The sequence below is a fragment of the Giraffa tippelskirchi genome, chromosome 10, assembly GCF_054371585.1.
Source record: "Giraffa tippelskirchi isolate mGirTip1 chromosome 10, T2T-mGirTip1v1.2.pri, whole genome shotgun sequence".
NCBI lineage: Eukaryota > Metazoa > Chordata > Mammalia > Artiodactyla > Giraffidae > Giraffa > Giraffa tippelskirchi.
Genome location: NC_137284.1, coordinates 53,374,863 through 53,394,519, shown reverse-complemented (window position 1 = coordinate 53,394,519; position 19,657 = coordinate 53,374,863). Strand labels below are relative to the sequence as shown.

Here is a 19,657-nt window from a genome sequence, read left to right as displayed (position 1 = left end):
GGGGAATGTGTGTGAGGAGAGAGGATGGTTCTGGAATGGGGTCAGTAGTCAGTGAGGCCTGGGTGGGTGCTGACCTGCAGGAGGGGACACGACCTAGGGGAGGCCAGGTTCTTGGGTTCCCACCTCTCTCCGACACTGAAGAAAAGGCTCCATTTTGATCATGTTTTAAGCAGAGGTTTGTCGTAGGCCTGGAGTTGGGAGGGGTGACAGGAGGAAGGAATCAGTTAAAAAACACTTTTGCAAACCACCAGCTGGAGACACAGTGTGGGGAGTCACCCACATGAATGTGGGCCTTTAGACTGTGAGAAATGGGGAGGCCTCTCATTTCCTGAGCAGAAGCGGGGTGAGGTGACTCAGAGAATTGACTTCTGAGGGTGGGATTTCAAGTGGTACCAGGTGGGAGTGAGAACAGGGCTCCCCACTCCTCCCAGGAGGCCGTGTGTGGTAGAGGGGGGATGGGGGCCCCTGTAACCAGGGGAGATGGAGCAGCAAGTGTGTCTGAGGATTGTTGGACCGTCATGGGCCCTGGGGAGCTGGGTACCACTTCCTTCTTCAGATCAGAAAACTGGAGGATGCCAAAAAAAAGTCACTCAGTCGTGTCCAACTCTTTGTGACCCCATGGACTGTATTGTCCATGGAATTCTCCAGGCCAGAATACTGGAGTGGGTAGCCTTTCCCTTCTCCAGGGGATCTTCCCAACCCAGGGATCAAACCCAGGTCTCCCACATGGCGGTGGATTCTTTACCAGCTGAACCACAGGATGCCAAGGGCTTTGTGAATGGGTGTTTCAGCCCCTGTGGCTGATGGAGACTTCAGACCAAATTACCATCTGTGAAACTCTGCTGTAGCTACCTCCAGTGAGAGCACAGTTTAGGTGTTGTATTGAGATTTAGATATATTTGTGTTGAAAAAATATGTATATAAAGAATAAAAAAAAAACAGAACCCCTCTCTCTGATCAAACAAAACTAAGGTTAAAAGAAGTCCCTGGGGAGAGGTAGACCACACAGAAGTCGGGTAGGGGACCTAGGTAGAGGATGCCAGAGTGGGGATTGGAAAGAGGGGCTCAGAACCAGCTGTGCACTCTGGTAGATGTTTCCCCAAGAGCTTGGTGATTGGCAGTTCATTTCTAAAATAATGCCTCTTACCCTGACATCAACCTGATGGGGTTTTCATCAACCACTCCTCTCTTGTCATGGTTTCTCCATCCCAAAACTCAAAAATGAAATGGACCTCTAAGACCTCTCTTTACCTCTAGAAGCTGAGTTTATCTTCTTATATAATTTCAGAAAGAGTGTGTAAGAACCCAGCTGTTACTGTATAAGCTGGCCCAGTAGTGGTGGGGTTGAAAGAGCTCCAAGTTTTCATTCAAGACAGGCTCAGACTCAGCCCTCTTACTATCTTGCTTGGTCACTCGGTTGAGTCCAACTCTTTGCAATCCCGTGGATTGTAGCCTACCAGGCTCCTCTGTCCATGGGATTCTCCAGGCAAGAATACTGGAGGGAGTTGCTGTTTCCTTCTGTAGGGGATTTTCCCAACCCAGGGATCAAACCTGCATCTCCTGTGTCTCCCGTATTGCAGGCAGATTCTTCCCCATTGAGCCACTGGGGAAGACCCTGACTACTATTTCTATTTATTTTGAATGATTGGACTTTGCATGCAAGCAGCTATTTTCAAGAAGCTTCTGTAGGTGTTCTGTTTCCATAATCGTTTCTGTGTTTGAGGAGGTCTGCCTGCTGCCTTTCTTCTTGAAGAACATTGTGTTGAGTGAGGTCGGTCACTGTCTTTGTTCCCTCAGTCTAGAACTTTCTAGATTTTGCCATCACAACTGAAGCCAAGATTTCCATTTTCTGTCTGAGTGCCTGAAGACTTTTTTCTTTAACCTAAAAGTTGAATACAACTAGGTTATGTCTTGGTGTTTTGGATTCTGAATAAAAATTTCCTGACATTTTAGTCTGGGGATTCCCTTCTTTTCTCTTTTATTTCTTGGAAATTCTTTTTTATGAATATGTCTTTTGCTCCATCTGTTATGATCTCTGTTCAGAGATACCAGTCATCCTTATATTGGAGAGTTTGTCTTCCATATACGTTAGCATTTCTCTAAGTTTTTTTTTTTTTTTGCCTTTTTCACATTTATTCACTGTTACTATCTTGTGTTTCTCCTCTAGGTCAGTGATTCCATTTTCAGGAGTTTATGTTGTATTACTTGCTATTTCTAATCCCTGTATGATCTGTAAATGATACTGTTTGGACCTCATTTTGTTTCCTGAGATCTAAATTTTCATCTTATTGTGTTATTCTAGCCTGCCATGTTTCAGTATCTTTTTAATTGAATTCACGTCACAAAGCAATTATGCTACATTCTTCTCTTCCTTGAATTAGGCTTTTTCTGAGGGTGGGCTTATTGGGCTGTTTTACTTCCTTTCTTCCCTTGGCTTGCTAGAAATTATCTTCACAGTAACCATGACCTTTTCTTTTCATCTTGTGTATTTGACTTGGGCTGACAGAGCTTGACTGATGTTTGCTATTTTCTTCCCATTGTATCTGAGATGTGGGGGTTTTGTTTGTTTGTTTGTTTTTGTTTTTGTTTTTTCTGTGAGAGCTCAGCTTTTCTTAATCCTGAAGGAATGCTAGGGATGAGGTTGGAGGAGTTCAAGGAAGGCAAAGTGCAGTCTTTGTTAAAAGACTTCCTCTCTGCCCTTCCTCCCTCATTCTGAGATTTGGTTAAATGCCCTAAACCAGTTATCACTGTACCTGGTTGGGAAGTATTTCTAGCTGCCAGAGGATGTTCTGGCCCTTGGGGTGTTTCCTCCCAGTGGACAGCATCTCGGACTTAACTCGCATCTCCCATCTAGTGAATCAACCTCAGCGCTCACTCATCTAGTGTCACCTGGTCTCATTAGGAGAGGTTTCAACTGCTTTTTGATCAGAAGTAAAAAAAAGACACCTATTTGAATTGATTCTCTATGGATATGAGGATGTTAGGGAGATTGCTGAGGATTTTGTTGCTTCATATTTAAGATTTTATAAGTAAAATCAGCTGTCAAGCTTAACCATGTATCTCATGCCAGAATTTTCTTTCCTTGATTTTTATAAGTATGTATTTCCTTAGACTATGTACCTTTCTTTAGCATTCTGCCAAAGTGAATGTTGTGGGATTTTCTCACTCTGTGGAATATTAAGGGAAGAGAAATTCTGTGGGTGGTTTCAATATGCCACGTGGGTCTGAAACATATATAGGGTTTTTCCCCCCTACATCCTTTTATTGTTGATACCCGGTTTTAAAAAACAGTTGCTTAGGAAAGCACAGAACCATGACTCTGGGAGAAACAGGATCATTAGGTGGGAAAGCGCCATTTTGGGTGGAGCTGTAAGCACTTTATATGTATCAGAATTGTCATGAAGCCCACTCCCTATGATCACTGCCACCCAACTTCCATAGAGATTCCAATATGTTCCGGTTCTGCAGAGGGTGTGGCTGGCCACGGACAAGTTTCTGTGTGTCATATAAGGGTCACATGGTACCGTTGTCAGTGCATGTGTCACTCCTGACTACCAGCAGATTGAGATGAAAGGGAGACAGGCCGCTCTATGATACACATCCCAACAAAGCAAGAAGCAGGACCTAATGATGCTTTCTAGTCTGATGCGGCATACTTCTGGATAGTTATCAGTGGTCTCAGATTTTGTAAGGATTGTTAATTAGTCTAGGAACTATGGAGCAGTTTAACCTTCTGTTGCGAGAACTGGCTGCAGGCCATGATGTCAGGTGTCAGTGGGGGAGGTGTGGGGATCTCCACCATGATCAGTCTCACCAGCCACCGTCAGCCCTAACCTGGACCCTTGGGCAGCCAGAAGGCATCCTCACTTTTGCCTTCCACCAGTGGAGCTTCCCAGGTGGTGTGAGTGGTAAAGAACCCAGCTGCCAATGCAGGAGACATAAGAGATTTAATCCCTGGTTTGGGAAGATCCCCTAGAGGAGGGCACAGCAACCCAGTCCAGTATTCTTGCCTGGAGAATCCTCATAAAGAGAGGAGCCTGATGGGCTCCAGTCCATAAGGTTGCACAGAGTCGGACTCAACTGAAGCCACTTAGCACACATGCACACACGTGATGGAGAAGGGCCCTTCCTTCCTTCAAAGCCTTCCAGCTTCCTTTGATATAGTCTTCCTCGGGTCTACCCTGCCCATCCATCTGCTCAGGCTCTGGCTCCACTCACCCGTCCATCTCAGCCTCCTAGCTCCCTCTCCCCTTAGTTGCCTCTTGCTGCTCCCTGTGTGGGACACATATCACGGACTGAAGCTAGTGCTTAGCAGCTGAAGGATGAACTGCTCCATAGTTCCCAGACTTATTGATAATCTTTAAAAAAATCTGTGACATTAACTGTCCAGAAATATGCCTCATCATACTAGAAAGCAGAATTAAGTCCCCATAGCAAACCTTCCTTTTCCTTCACAGAACTTCTCAGACAGGGATGCGCTCCATGTGACCATGCCCTAACGTCTGTCTCCCCTGTGGGCTGTGAAGGATGTTACTTGTTGGCCATTCTGTCCCTCCTGTCTGGTCCAGGGTGGACACTCAGTGGACATGTGTTGAGAGAAGGAAAGAAACAGAGCAAGGGTCAAAATGTAAACAGCTCAGACCTGCCTCTGAATGCCGCTCCTCCCATGACTTATTAACTAACCACCACTGAAAGTAAAGTGAATCAATAGACCTTAACAATGAGGCAGACAGTTCACTCATGGATTTGCTAATTAAGCCAAGATTTCTTACTGAGCTTAGAACCTGTACATCAAGAAGGTGTTATCTTCAAGGATATTCATTTTATTTCATTATGAAAACTTGTACTCAAAAGCTAATTACAAGAAGTCAAATCTTTTCTCAAATTTCCAGGGGAAGTGAGCTCGCTGCCTCCTACCAACCATGATATTAGATCTCAGGCTTCTTGGGGCCAAATTCGCTGACGAGTCGTTGACAGTAATTTCTTGCAAATCATTCCTGCTCAGTAATTGTTTGAAGGAACAAGTAAATGTCACCCCTGGAGCTTCCTCAGTCTGCTCTCAACTTTCTACCAACTTTTCACCAAATGACTGCAGCACAGGCTCCTTGCTGCTAAGAACTGAGAAGCAGGCATGGAATTAGAGCCCAGGGAAGATGTGGAGGCTGGTACATCTGACGATGCTTTTCACTCTCACGCAAGTCAGAGCCAGCTTTTTGTTGTTGACAAGACTGATACCATTTCACTATGAAGAATATAAAGTTTCTGTATTTTTGATTAAGCTTTATTCTAGAGTATTATAGTTATGAATTTAAAATATATGACATAACATCACACATTGTTATAATCATATAATTGCTTGAATTAAATAAATTAGTGATGTTAACTAGCCATTGTGAATTACTTAGAACTCTATATGAAAACATATCATTTCAATATTAATTTTAAATTAAATATAAAAATCTTTAGAGCTTCCCAGGTGGCGCTAGTGGTAAAGAACCCGCCTGCCAATGCAGGAGACATAAGAGAAATGGGCTCAAACCCTGGGTCAGGAAGATTCCCTGGAGGAGGGCACCGCAACCCACTCCAGTATTCTTGCCTGGAGAATCCCATGGACAGAGGAAGCTGGCGGGCTACAGTCCATGGGGTCGCAAAGAGTCAGACACGACTGAAGCAACTTAGCACACTCAGCACACTCAAAATGTTTATTAACACCCAGAGTAAATACAAGTATTGGTTTAGTGTTTGCATATATGCTGTTTAAATTGGTTCACCTGTTCGTTTATTGATTTGTCAGACAAATTGGTTTAAATACCAACCCCAGGCAGGGCGCCATGCCAGGTACAGGGCAGGCAGAGACTGTCAGCTTTGCCCTCTTTTGCTGATGTCCGCATTGTGTGTCTGCCCGAGATCGTTGCCCCCACGGGTGTAGATGTCAGCTGTTGCTGCCGGGCACAGAGGTAACCTGGGCCTCTCTGACTGTCACCCGCTTCCCACAGGGGACAAGTGCCTGTCGGAACTGCCCTACGACGGCAATGCCAGCTACGAGAAGGAGAACGAGATGATGCAGACACACGTGATGGACCAGGCCATCAACAACGCCATCAGCTACCTGGGGGCCGAGTCTCTGCGCCCCCTGGTGCAGACACCCCCGGGCAGCTCCGACGTGGTCCCAGTGCTCAGCCCCATGTACCCGCTCCACAAGCCGCATGCCGAGGGCCCCGCGCGCTCCAACCACTCAGCCCAGGACGGCGCTGTGGAGAACCTGCTGCTGCTCTCAAAGGCCAAGTCCACGTCCTCAGAGCGCGAGGCGTCCCCGAGCAACAGCTGCCAAGACTCCACGGACACCGAGAGCAACACAGAGGAGCAGCGGGGCGGCCTCATCTACCTGACCAACCACATCACCCCCCACGCGCGCAACGGCCTGTCCATCAAGGAGGAGCACGCGGCCTATGAGGTGCTGCGCGCGGCCTCCGAGGGCCCCCCGGACGCGCTGCGCGTCATCGGCACGAGCGGGGAAGCCCTCAAGGTGTACAGGTGCGAACACTGCCGCGTGCTCTTCCTGGACCACGTCATGTACACCATCCACATGGGCTGCCACGGCTTCCGAGATCCCTTCGAGTGCAACATGTGTGGCTACCACAGCCAGGACCGCTACGAGTTCTCGTCCCACATCACGCGCGGGGAGCACCGCTTCCACATGAGCTAAACCCGGACTGCGCGTGCCCGCAGGAAGAGCATCCGCGACCTGCACGCGCCCCTGGGCGGGCGGCTGGGGCTGGACTGGACCGCTGTGCTTTGTCCTCTAGGCGGTACTTCGTTTTGTTCTGAGTTGGTTGATTTGCTTTTGAGAACAGGACGTTTTTCTTGTTAGATGCGGGGTTCCATTTGGAGCCCCCGGAATGCTCTCTTACTAGACGATTCTGTAGACCGCAGGCTGAAGTCCCCTCCCCTGTTGCTTCCTAGCAATCGCCGGCCTCCAAGTGATATGTCATGTTCGGGGAGAATTGTATAAAAACAGGTGGAAGCCCGGGAAGGAATGAGCTGGTTCCGTGCTAAGCATGGTTTCGGGCACCAGATCGGGTTCGCAAGGTCCCGGGAGCCAGGCTCACAGCCCCTGTGCTGTGGCCGTGACCGTGACCGTGACCGTGACCATGACCGTGACCCTGGGGTGAAATGCCCTCATTGCAGGGCCGGAAACTGCGTGCCTCCTGCACCGACAGGCCATAGGTTCCAAAGGAAGATATTATTCTAAGTCAAATTCTGCACACTGCTGGGAAAAGTGACTATTGGGCAGAGGGAAGGGAGGGCTTGGAGAGCCTTTTGGATTCATTCTCCCATTCCAAACTTTGTCATGACGTTGTCCAGCCCATAAGCCTCCAGAGGCCTCTTGTCCCATGGAATGAACTCTGTATTTCCGTAGGGCACCTGGGACCACTGTTCTCTGCTCTCTCATTTCCTAAGGGCCCCCAGAGTCTATCACTACATTGTTAACACCAGCCCTGAAATTTAGACGTTAATGCCTTTTGAAATGTTCAGATGATAAAATCCCTCAGAAACCAAACCTTTATTCTAAATTCCATGCCTGGTTCTGTACGCCTTCCTGCCCGGTTCTGCCTGTGACCAGAAGCCTATTTTCCTGCAGAAAGTCTGTCCTAAATTTCATTTAATGTTGTGTTTGTAGCTCCAAGCCTGGGTTTCTCATTGTGGGGACATTTCTTTCCCTGCCTTCTGTGTATAGTATTCTCATTTTAATATCCGTTAAGGGATTCAGAATGACCATTTTCAGGTCAAGGAAATTTGTCAGGTGAAATCCAGAGGCTACTGCTTACACACAGCACCTGTTTGTTTGAAACCACACTTTCAAACCATCTGACACTCTCTCCTCTAAGGACAGAGCTGCACCCTTGTGTCCACCTAGGCAGGATGCACCTGTCTTACTGGGGGAGTATCCAGGATCATCTTGTGACCAGAACTCAAGGTCCAGCTGGACAGAGGGAGGTGGCCCTGGAGGTGAGGACCCTTCATGCCCTCAAAGGCCCACAGAGACGTCCACGGGTCCCAATCCTAACCTGGAAAGTAATAGTATAGGTTCATGCCATCATTAAGGACATCCATCTCAACCACTGAGCAGGAAGGCATACAGTTGCAAATATTTCCAGTATTTTTCATCACCAAAATGTCCAAGGTGACCATAAGGAAACAGCAAAACTTGTGCACAAACATCTCTGCATTTCAGTCAACTCCAGAGATCCTGGGCTCAGCACTCTTGACATTTGGGGCTGGATACTGGGTGGCAGGGTATTTCCCCAGGCATCCTAGGCTGTTTAACAGCATGAGGTCACCCCCTGGGTTGGGAAGATCCCCTGGAGGAGGAAATGGCAACCCACTCCAGTATTCTTGCCTGGAGAATTCCATGGACAGAGGAGCCTGGTGGGCTACAGTCCACGTGGTCACAAAGAGTTGGACATGACTGAGTGACTGTCACTTCACTGGTCACTTACACAATAAATGCCAGTAGGACCCCCCAGTTGACAACTAGAAATGCCACTGGGGAGAAAAAGGTATTCCTAGTGGAGAATCACTGCTCTAATTAAATTCTAAACCAATCAATGGTCTGGAAGCCTTCCAGAGATGAAAGTCCTGCAATGAATGTCCCCAGTCAGCAGTCTCTAGCCTGACTCCTGTTCCTTTGGATTCATTTTAATTCTTTCAATGAACTACCCCACCTTCAGTCTTCAGAAGCTTACCTTCCCAGGTGCACTTGGGTTTTGTGGAAAGGGTGGCACCCTAGCATCCTTGAGTCATGGGATTCTTTGCTTACGGAACTGTGTGATGTTTTGAACCTGGAAATAGACAAAGTTGTAGTAACTTGGTCAGTGACACGCTGGGGCACTGGGTGAGGGGCAGAGGGGGACTCTGGGCTGTGGACAGCATTAGTTCCATGTGCAGTTACAGAGAAAGATCCACCTTATCCCCAGGAACATGTATATTCAGGGTGAGAGACTGCTTACATGTCCAGTTTGCAGGCCAGTTTCACCTGCCACATCTGTTCCACGGGGTCCATTTGCTGAACAGAGTGATCTTTTCCCCTGTGGCTTCACACTGACCTCAACCCACCACTGTAAATAGTGGCTGAGGAGTTGTTTTCCCCAGGACTTTCCCCTCCTTCTCTCTGCCTTTTGTAGCCAATATAACCTTATTTACACACCTTTTATTGTGGTTTTCTAATGTAACACCTTTTTTCTCTGAAACTACTGTATTTAAAGTAAGGTTTCATACAATGCCAACAAGTAATTAAATTATGCTTGAAAGGTGGCCATGTTCTGTACCCAAAGCTGTTGACATTTTCCTTCTACCTGGTAAAAGTGGCATTTTGCATGACCTTACCCCATTTCGTTCTGTGGTCTGTTCGGCTGTGTGACAATGTGAGTGTGTGTCTCGGGGACCACTGTGGATGCACTGGGTTTCATGCACTCTCGTTGTGTTGAAAATGAATGTCAACCAAAGGAGGGGCACCTGGGGCAGGTGGATCCCGTCGATCATGAGAAGTCCCTGTTTGGCATTCCAGCCCATCGCGGTCGCCAGCTCCCCTCCACTCAGAACACCTGGACCCTACTCACCCAGGTCTTCCTGCATCACGAATCGTAGAGCATGGGCTTGTCCTTGTAGAAGAGACATTAAAAAGAATCGTGTTACTGTCGCTTTGTCACCCAAGGGCGTGTCTCAGCACCTAGCATTTCAGATACCAGCACATTTCACTTCCAATTCAGAATCAACCAAAAATGAGATCTCAGACACTTCATCAAGAAAGACAGCTATCTCTCAATGCGATGCGAGTTTCTTTTTTGTTTTTTTGTTTTTGTTTTTTCTATCTTTGTGCTTTTTCTTGTTTTGTTTTCAGTAGGAATTTCTTAGCATCATCTTCTTGCCAAAACAAAAGCGAGATGCCATGGACTTCTGTAGACCAGTTGTGATGTAAATCTGTTTCTCTCATGCACTTATGTTCCAGCAATAATGAAGGGGCAGTGCTACTCAGAACCCAGATCTCTCTCCTTCAGTTTAGTGGGGTTTGTTTTTTTTTTTTACTTTAAAAGAAACCAAAATTAGACTTATTTAAGATATACAGACATCATAAATTTTTTCTAAAAAAAGCACATATGCTATTGGTGCCATAGCATTCACTGTGAACAAGTGTAACCAGAAATGAACATGCAATCTTGTTTCCAATACTTTCTAATACACTTTTTTACAATGTTGTGTGTGGTGACTCTTCAGGGTTCAATTTATGTGTTCTTTAGGTGTGCAGCTGCCATTGTACAGGACTGTAAATGAGAAAATGCAGTTGTATTTCCAATCTGCCTCTATGATGATGTTAAATTATTTCTGTTTTGCTGTGAACAAGGGGTGTGCCCTTGGAGGAATATAGAGTATCCTTTTGTACACATTTTCAAATGCTTCTCTGTGGTGATAGAACTAATAAATGCAACGAATACTCTGTCTGCCCCATGCTGTGAAGCCCACGCTGGTCTTGAGAGAATCATCCCACAGACCTGCCACCTGCTACAGACTCCCTCCAGGTCAGAGGAAGAAGATGGGCTTGGGGGCGGGTACAAGACAAGCTGGTATCATATGTGATCATATGCATTCGCTGCTGCCGCCAGTGCATCAGTTCACTTCGGCAGGCTGAGCACCCCCTCTTCAAGCTGTGCTGGGCTTGGGGTACTTGCGGGTTTGAGGGTGAGTGGAGGTTGTGGGCAATATGACACACATTCCCCAGCTCTTCTTAGAGCAGTGCTTAATGCCATGCGCAGCAGATGGGTGGCCGGGGGGAGCACAGAGGCAGGGACTGACCGCAGTGGCCACCCCGGGGGCACTCTCCATGCTGAGCTGCACATTTAGGGCAGGGGGCGCAGGGCTGGGGTGTCTCAACTCTGTCTGCCACAGACTGCACTGCTTGAGATGCTCGGGGGTAAAAACCCTCTGACCCTTTGGGAGAAACAGCCAGACACCGTGTGGGCTCAAATCTAGTAAATAAGATGAAGTGATCGAGTTTACACGGTTCAACATTTGATCAGGTGAAACTTGAATGAAATCCACAGACTGTTCTGTTTCACATCAGGCTCTGGCATCAGGGGCTTTTCGTAAGTGTCAGTGGCCGGGGTAGCATTCTTCAAAAAAGTTTTCGGCACCTTTGAGTTACCACACTGAATGAACGCGTGGCTTAGAGAGAGGTGATGGCACAACCATGGCCAGATTCAGTTTCACAGCTATATCCTGTCGTTCTCAGTGGTCACGGGTGCAAGAAATAACTCAGAAATGACCTAAGCTCAATTTAAGGTGGAAAAGTGACTCCAAAGTGGTGGTGGTGGTGGTGGGGGTCTGACTGTGAGAGTGAGGAATGTGTTTGTGTGCACCTTACCAAGGTTAATGAGTGTGTCTAGAAGTGGGCTTCTTTGGTGGCTCAGATGGTGAAGAATCTGCCTGCAACATGGGAGACCTGGCTTCAATCCCTGTGTCGGGAAGATCCCTTGGAGAAGGAAATGGCAACCCAGTCTAATATTCTTTCCTGAAGAATTCCACAGACAGAGGAGCTGGTTGGCTATAGTCCACGGAGTTGCAAAGAGTCAGACACAACCGAACGACCAACACTCAACTAGAAGGGATCTGAGGAGAGCAGTGGCCTACCCTCATCTCTCAAGCTCAGCAAGAGCTTGGGAAGGGGTCGAGGAGCAATCCATCCTGGAACCCAGGACTGTAACAAGTGAGGGTGAAGTTGCAAACCCTCACTTCAAGAGCATTCTGTAGGATGATAGACTTCACTTCTTGGTTTTCACTACCTTTTGTATTATTGAAGTCATGCTAAGAATGATTATCCTCAGCATCTTTTTGATGCTGTAAGCCATTAAGCTTCCTCTGGTCCCCTTGAAAGCCCCCAGTGAGCCAGGGGTGCATCCACCCCATGTGCCCAACCTGGTGAGCCCCACTCTGGGTCTGGAGGGCGTTTCCTTCATGAGGTGATGGTGAGGAGCAGAACAGCTCACATTCACGCCTGGGAGGGGTAAGAGTCAGGAACAGTTTGCCTGGTCAGCCCCAGGAGGACTGCAACTGCTTCCAGGTGGATGCACCAAGGTTCAAAGAGCCTGGTTGCCTGCGCCAAGGGCCCAGAAGATGCTGAGTAAAGGAAGCGAGGTGTGGATGCAGTTGTCAGACAGACACTGTTCCCTGCATACCTGGAACAGCCTGGCATGTTCTGGACAGCTCCCTCTCTGCTGTTCCCCCTGGACAGCTCCCTCTCTGCTGTTCCCCCTGGGGCAGCTCTGGCAGTTTTCTGGGTGCAGTTTTTTATCCTCCCTGAAGACAGCTGCTCATCCAATTCTATTCCTGATAAGTGCCATAAATTTACAAAACATGCTGTGTTTTACGAATTAGTGTGAAACCTGAGGAGCTAGACATCAGAATTGGGGGCTCAGATGCCAATGATTTTTGCTCCCACTTCCAATTATTTTCCAGCAAAATAAAACATTTTGGAGGTTTTGTGACTCCTTGGTGAAGTTCTGCATTTTCACTAAAAGTACATGCACTCTAACGAACAGGATTGCTCGGCTGTTGCCAAAAGTTTGGTTTTTCATATGTCCAGCCTCTCAACTCCAAATCCTGAGCAGGGCTCAAAACAGACATCTAGGAGCTGGGCAATCAGTACAAGACTTGGAAGAAGTGCTCAGACCACCAACACATGGGTCCCCTGTTGCTCAGAAGCCCAGGCATCACTCTGAACCCTGCTGGTCTTTCTCTGCCTCAGAACCCAGAGAGCAGCCCCAGCACAGCCGCCAGGCAGGGCTGGAGCTCAGGTGCTGCCAACACAGCCTGGATCTTCTCTGCCTTCCCCCAAGAGCCTGGCCCTTGCTACCTCTGACGAGGGGGAGGTGGAGTCCCTCGGCTCCTAGAATAGCACTTCTGCCTCATGGCCAGGCTCCTGTCCTCCCATTGGCCTCCCAGCATTAACCCAAATTTCCAGCTCCCAGCTCAAGACCGCCTCCTGATTCCCTCACCCACATCACCTTCCCCCGACCTTGGGGCATTCAGAAATTCCCCCATGACCCTGGTTCTCAAATGCAGCTTAGAATCACCTGGCTGGTTCTCAGAAGTGGAGTTTCCAGAGACCCACTCCTGACCTTTCTGGAGCAGGAGTTCTGGGTGGGCTCCACCTGCCTCATATGGGACCAGTTCCTCAAGTCCAGATAAGCTGACCCCACCCACCTGGTCCCCATCAAGGCAGATACAACCTTAACCCTCTCCTCCAGCCCAGCCACATCCCTCTCTTTTTTGACAGAGGAAGAAACTTAATAATTAATTATTAATGAAGTGAATAATTATTCAAAATTAATAACGTCTCTCTCTTCCTTTCCTAAATTTAAAACAACTCGTGCACATGTGCTAAGTCACTTCAGTCATGTCCGACTCTGCGATCTTATGGACTGTAGCCTGCCAGGCTCCTCTGTCCATGGGATTCTCCAGGCAAGAATACTGGAGTGGGTTTGCCATGAAAAGCGAGTCAGAGAGTGGAAAACCAAAATACTACCTGTGCTACCTGTGAAACCTAGATTAGAGAAACCAGCTTCAGTGCCTGACCATGGTGGGCTTGCTGACTCCAGGGAGACTTGCCCCGCTGGACGCAGGTAGGATTTAAACTCAGGCAACTCCTGAGGGGGCTGAGCCCCCGCCCTGCAAGAAAGGGGAGGGGGACCAGAACCCTCATCCTGCAGGCAGCAGAGCCCAGGAAAGCGAGAGAAAGCAAGCTCAGTTCCTGCAGCCAGAGGAGTGTGAAGAGGAAGAGAAGCAGGTGCAGGAGAGCCACTGGAGGCAGAGAAGAGAGTGACATAATGAGAAACAGGAAAGCAACAAGAGGAGCAGGCAGGAGGCCTGGCAAGAGGGGAAAGGCATAACCTACCAGCAGCGGGGCTGGAGAAGACTAGAATCTCTGTCACTGGAATGTGGTCTCCAGGAGCAGGTTGGTTGTTTTTTTTTTCCTGCCATATCCTCAGTGTCAAGAAGAGTTACCTGGCACATAGTAGGTGCTTGCTATGGTCTGAATGTTTGTGTCTCCCCAGAAATCATATGTGGAATTCCTGCCTCCCAAAGGTATTTGGAGGTGGATGTTTGGCAGGTGACTGAGTCATCAGGATGGAGTCCTCGTGGTGGGACTGCTACGTTCTAAGTCGCTTCAGTCGTGTCTGAATCTTTAAGACCCCACGGACTGTAGCTCACCAGACTCCTCTATCCATGGGATTCTCCAGGCAAGAATATTGGAGTATGTTCCCATGCCCTCCTCCAAGGCATCTTCCCAATCCAGGGATGGAACCCGCATCTCTTCTGTCTTGTCTCCTGCGTTGGCAGGCGGGTTCTTTAGCCCTAGCGCCACCTGGTGGGACTGGTGTCCTAATAAAGAGGCTTCAAGGAGCTCCCTCACCCTGACTCCTGCGAAGACAGTCAGAAATCCACCACCGGGAGGGGGGCCTCACCTGGCCCTGACTTCAAGACTTCCAGCTTCCAGACCTGCGGGAAATGAACTTCTGTTGTTCACAAGCCACCCAGTCTCCGGCATTTTGTGACAGCAACCCACAGACTGAGATGCAGGTCAGTAAACATGTACACAGATAATTGTCTATTGAAGAAGATTGAAATGATTGCATGCGGAGGACTTGTGAGGTGCTGACTCCAAATCTCAAGTCCTACGTGAGCGGTTAGTGGGGGGCAGGGGCAGCGTGGGCTGGGCAGAGGGATTGAGAGGGGAAGCTGGGTTTTGCATAACGGAAGGTACTGGATGACAAGAATGGGTCAGCTGTGAAGACAGGTCACAGTTTGAGAGGCAGGTGGTCAAGAGTGAGAAAGCAGGATGGACCCAGGAGGTACCCCAGGGCAGAGCGTGGTGGGAGGGTGACAGAAGCTTTGTTCCTACAGAGAAGAGGGTGATGGTCCCAGACAGGAGAGAAGCCCGCTGAGCCCAGCACCCAAATCCTCTCCACGAAGGAGAGGCCAAAGAGCAGGTCCAATAAAGCAGCTGAGATCAGGAGTAGGCTGTGAAGAAGCCACCAGCTGAGCATCCAGGTCACTGGCTGTGACATTTGGCGGGGGGCCTGGGGAGGGAGATGCAAGAGGCAGTGATGGGCTGCGGACCCCTGAGACTGATGCTGGCAGGAAAGAAATGGGGAACTTGGTGCAGCCTGGACCTCAGGCCTCAGCTGGGACCAGATGCTTCAAAAAATGCCAAGTTCTGGGCTGTATTTTCCTAAGGAGGAAGGTGAAAACCTCACTGTGAAGTCCCCTTGCTTTTTCCGCTTTTTGGCAAAGCCAAGGACAGAAACAAGGCATGATCCCTGTGTGATGTCTCCTGTGCCCCCACCCCACTCCCCAGCACAGGCCGCCCGCGCCCCCTCCCTGGCAGCAGGGTGCTGCACCAGCCCCGCAGGTGGGCTGTGGCTACGGGGGATCACAGGACGGGAAGCAGATGCGGCCCCGTGGTCCCCAGGCACAACTGGAGGCCGGCCGCTTGGGGAGGAAATTTGCATAATAAGGATAATTTGGTACCAAAGCTGTCCCCTGAAGTGAACTGCCTGGATCTTGGTGCAGTTAACAAATTTCACTTCTTGTTTCCCATGTTTTGTCAAACCAGCTAGATGTGACGTTGAGTGTGTGAATTGTCCAAAGATACTTTCTTTCTCCCTTCCTGATTCAGGCCTCCCTCCCTCTGCTCTGCCCGGTCCGGGGCCTCCTGTGCCCACTCCCAGGGTTTCTGGCCCCCGAAGGCAGCGCAGCATTGCCCACCCCACTCAAACCCTTGCTCCCTCTCGGAGGGACCCCACGGCGGGATTCCAGGCCTCCCGGGCACCTTGCCTCTGCTCCCCGCACCTGCCGCTGCACCCCCGTCAGCTTCCTCCCTCCTGCTTCCTGTGGGCAGGGGCGGGCGGAGGCCCCACAGTGAGGAGGGCGTGTGGTCTCAGGCCCTCGGTTCAATTCCCCTTTTAGGGCTCTCCTCCCTCCTGGGCACTCCCCTTCACAAAACCCGCTTGGCTCCCCCTGCCCACACCCAGATCCCACACCTTGAAGCATCACAATTGTTTGAAGTTTCCTTTATACTACCCTACAAGAAAACAATCATGTGTGTTACTGTTCAAAAATAAAATAGGTACAGTGTGTTCTTGAGGGGCTTGCTTGGTGGCTCAGTGGTTAAGAAACTACCTGCAGTGTAGGAGACCCGGGTTTGATCCCTGGGTTGGGAAGATCTCCTGGAGAAGAGAATGGCAACCCCCCCCCCCCCCCCCCGTCCAGTATTCTTGCCTGGAGAAGAATTCCATGGACAGAGGAGCCTGGCGGTCTACAGTCCATGGGGGTCACAAGAGTCAGACTCGACTTAGTGACTAAACAACAACCATGTGCTTGAGGGTCTGTGCCAATCACCAGGAGCCTTGGAGTCAGGGAGCCTAGTCTGGGGTCCAAGTCCACCCATTGCAGATGGCATCCGGTCTGACCAGGACCTGATTCTCCACATCGCTCCAGGCTGCTTCTAACCTTCGGCAGCCTGGAACCTAGGCTCCTGCACATGATGAGCCCACAGGCCCTGGAAGGCTCCCCAAGCTGTGCCAGCTGCTGAGCTAGGCATGTAACAAGGCTGAACCTTTGTTCTTAACTAATCTTTGTAGCTGTCTCAAGGCCAGATCTCCAGGCTTCTGGAGCTGTTTAAGTCTGTCTCAGCCTTGCGTGGTGCTCTGTTAAGTGGCTTCCTCCTCCATTGGACTATGAGGCAGAGGTCTTGCCTCATCATCCCCAAACTTCCACTCCAAGCTCAGGGTCAGGCCCCAGGAAGGGCATATGGCATATAGGATGGACACTTGTCCCCTGGTCCTTGGGGTCTATGGTCTTATCCCACCAAGATGATGGCCTGGACCCCCCAGCCCATGGCTCTTCCTTCTGAATCCCCCTCCCATCTTTCCGTGTGCTTCAGGGCTAGCATCAACTCCCCAGAGAAAGACAGGAGACAATGGGACACAGGTCTCAGGCTCCTGAGGTCTCCAGGAGGGTCCTCTCCTGTGGGTCCTGGCGTTCAGGCCCTGGCAGGGGGTCTCATCCAGGGGATAGGCTGAGCAGTCCTGGGGGACACAGCTGATGGGGAGGAGGAGGGTTGAGAGACTGGGTAGCGAGGCTCCACCGGACAAAGCTAGTCTGAGCCAGAGGCAGAGAGACAGGCAACAGAAACCTGTTTACAAAACGATTAAAACTGGAGACACCAGGACAAGTGGAAGACAGTAAAAATAAGCAAACAGAAAGGGGATAAAAGAGAGAAAATAGTAACAAGTGTGGTGGCTTCTAATCCAACTGTATCAATCTTCATTTTAAACATCATTGGTCTAAATACACCACTTGAAATGTAGAGACTGTCAGAGTGGATCTACAGGCAGCATCCAACTACACATCGTCCATGAAGAAGTCACTTTAAGACTCATGGGGCTTCCCTGGTAGCTCAGACTGTACAGAATCTGCCTGCAATGCAGGAGACACAGGAAATGTAGGCTCGATCCCTGGGTTGGGAAGATTTCCCGGAGAAGGAAATGGCAACCCACTCTGGTATTCTTGCCTGGAAAATTCCATGGACAGAGGAGCCTGGCGGGCTACAGTCCATAGGGTCACAAAGAGTTGGATGCCACTCAGCGACTGAGCACACATAGATTGAAGCGATGACGGAGAACACCCTTTGCTAACACCAGTCAGGAGAAAGCAGGAGTTGTTATAATTTTAGACACAGCAGACTTCAGAGGCAGGGAGGTTATCCAGGATAGAGGGACTTTACCTGATGATAAAGGGGTCAGTTCTCTGGAAGAACATAGCAATTCTTCATGTGTGTGTGCCTAAGCACAGAGCACCCAAATATGCCCTAGAACCGTGAGAAGAAATAGACGGACCCACTCACCACTGGACACGTCAGCCCCTTCCATCAGAAACAGATCCCGCAGACAGAAAACCAGGAAGAACAGAGTTGAGTGGAAAGGCAGAAGGAGGTGTTTGGGTGAAGAAAGTTGGCCCAAGGAAATCTGGGCCAGAGGGATGGGTGAGCACCAGCCCACCAGAGGCCTGAACATGGAGACACATTTGGGGACGGCCATGCCATTAACAGACTTTATTTTTCTGGGCTCCAAAATCACTGTGGATGGTGACTGCAGCCATGAAAATAAAAGACGCTTGCTCCTTGGAAGAAAAGCTATGACAACCTGGAGGGCATATTAAAAAGCAGAGACATTACTTTGCCAACAAAGTTTCGTGTAGTCAAAGCTGTGGTTTTTCCAATAGTCATGTACAAATGTGAGAGATGGACTGTAAAGAAGGCTGAGTGTGGAAGAATTGATGCTTTTGAACTGTGGTGCTGGAGAAGGTGGGGAAGGAAATGGCAACCCACTCCAGTGTTCTTGCCTGGAGAATCCCAGGGACAGAGGAGCCTGGTGGGCTTCCATCTATGGGGTCGCACAGAGTCGGCCATGACTGAAGTGACTTAGCAGCAGCAGCTGGAGAAGACTCTTGAGAGTCCCTTGGACAGCAAGGAGATCAAACCAGTCAATCCTAAAGGAAATCAATCCTGAATATTCATTGGAAGGACTGATGCTGAAGCTGAAGCTCCAGTTCTTTGGCCACCTGATGGGAAGAGCCAGCTCACTGGAAAAGACACTGTTGTAGCCACGCGTTCCGGGAAACAAGCTCACACAGGACGATGCAGACAGTGAAGTACAGTTTATTACACCGGCAGGCCCAAGGCAGAGTCTCCTCTTAGCCAAGGACCCCGACCAGCATTTGTGAAAATCTTTTATACCCCATGTGTACATGTCTGAACCCACCACCCCAAATTCCTTGAGACTTAAATAAACAAAGGAAAGGTAAATACAATCACAGTAACCCCATCACTCATGTGTTATGTGTTCAAACAGTCAATAATCAATAAGCCCGAGGTTACATTCCTAACAGTTAATAATCAATAAGCCTGAGGTTACATTCCGATAGATACAGAAAAATTTATGACCTGTCCAGAGGTAGGGGGATCAGTGTATGTTTTCTCTTAGGCGATGAGTAACCTGGATGTAATCTTCAAGATTCCCCTGTCCAGAGGGGGTCTTATCCTGCTATTGTCGTTTCCATAGGCACTAAGCACAGAGTTTAGAGTCCATTGGAGAGGTGGCCAAGCATGATCAACATGAACAAGCCTAAGATGGAGTCCAGGCCCTATGAATTCCTTCTTCAGCACTAATGCTGGGAAAGATTGAGGGCAGGAAGGGAAGAGGGTGACAGAGGAGGAGACGGTTGGACACCATCACCGACTCAATGGACGTGAGTTTGAGCAAACTCCGGGAGATGGTGAAGGACAGGGAAGCCTGGCGTGCTGCAGTCCACGGGGTCACGAAGAGTTGGACATGACTGAACAACAACAATGCCGTTGATTTTAGCCTGAGGGTCCCAGGAGGGCTTTGGGGGGTCTGCAGCTTCTGTGGTCCTAAGGGCCTGCCACCCGGGGGTCCAGCAGGAAGAGCGGCCTCCACACTGAGCTGGAGAAGGGCCTTCTCAGCATCAAGGCTAAGCAAGGGCCTGGGGGGAGAAGCAAGAAATGAGACCCCATCCTGGT

The 19,657-nt window shown here is 49.4% G+C and overlaps 1 protein-coding gene across 36 annotated transcripts in view; it reads left to right on the top strand.

Moving 5' to 3' along the window:
* The window catches only part of IKZF1 (IKAROS family zinc finger 1), a 96,963-nt gene extending 86,468 nt beyond the window's left edge, over window positions 1–10,495 (top strand). For all 36 annotated transcript variants that reach the window (XM_081534629.1, XM_081534626.1, XM_081534628.1 and 33 more), the window contains one exon: window positions 5,997–10,495. In XM_081534629.1, coding sequence (XP_081390755.1) covers window positions 5,997–6,706 — 710 coding nt within the window. In that variant the 3' untranslated portion in view covers window positions 6,707–10,495. The remainder of the gene's footprint in view (window positions 1–5,996) is intronic.
* Window positions 10,496–19,657: the final 9,162 nt, after the last annotated feature.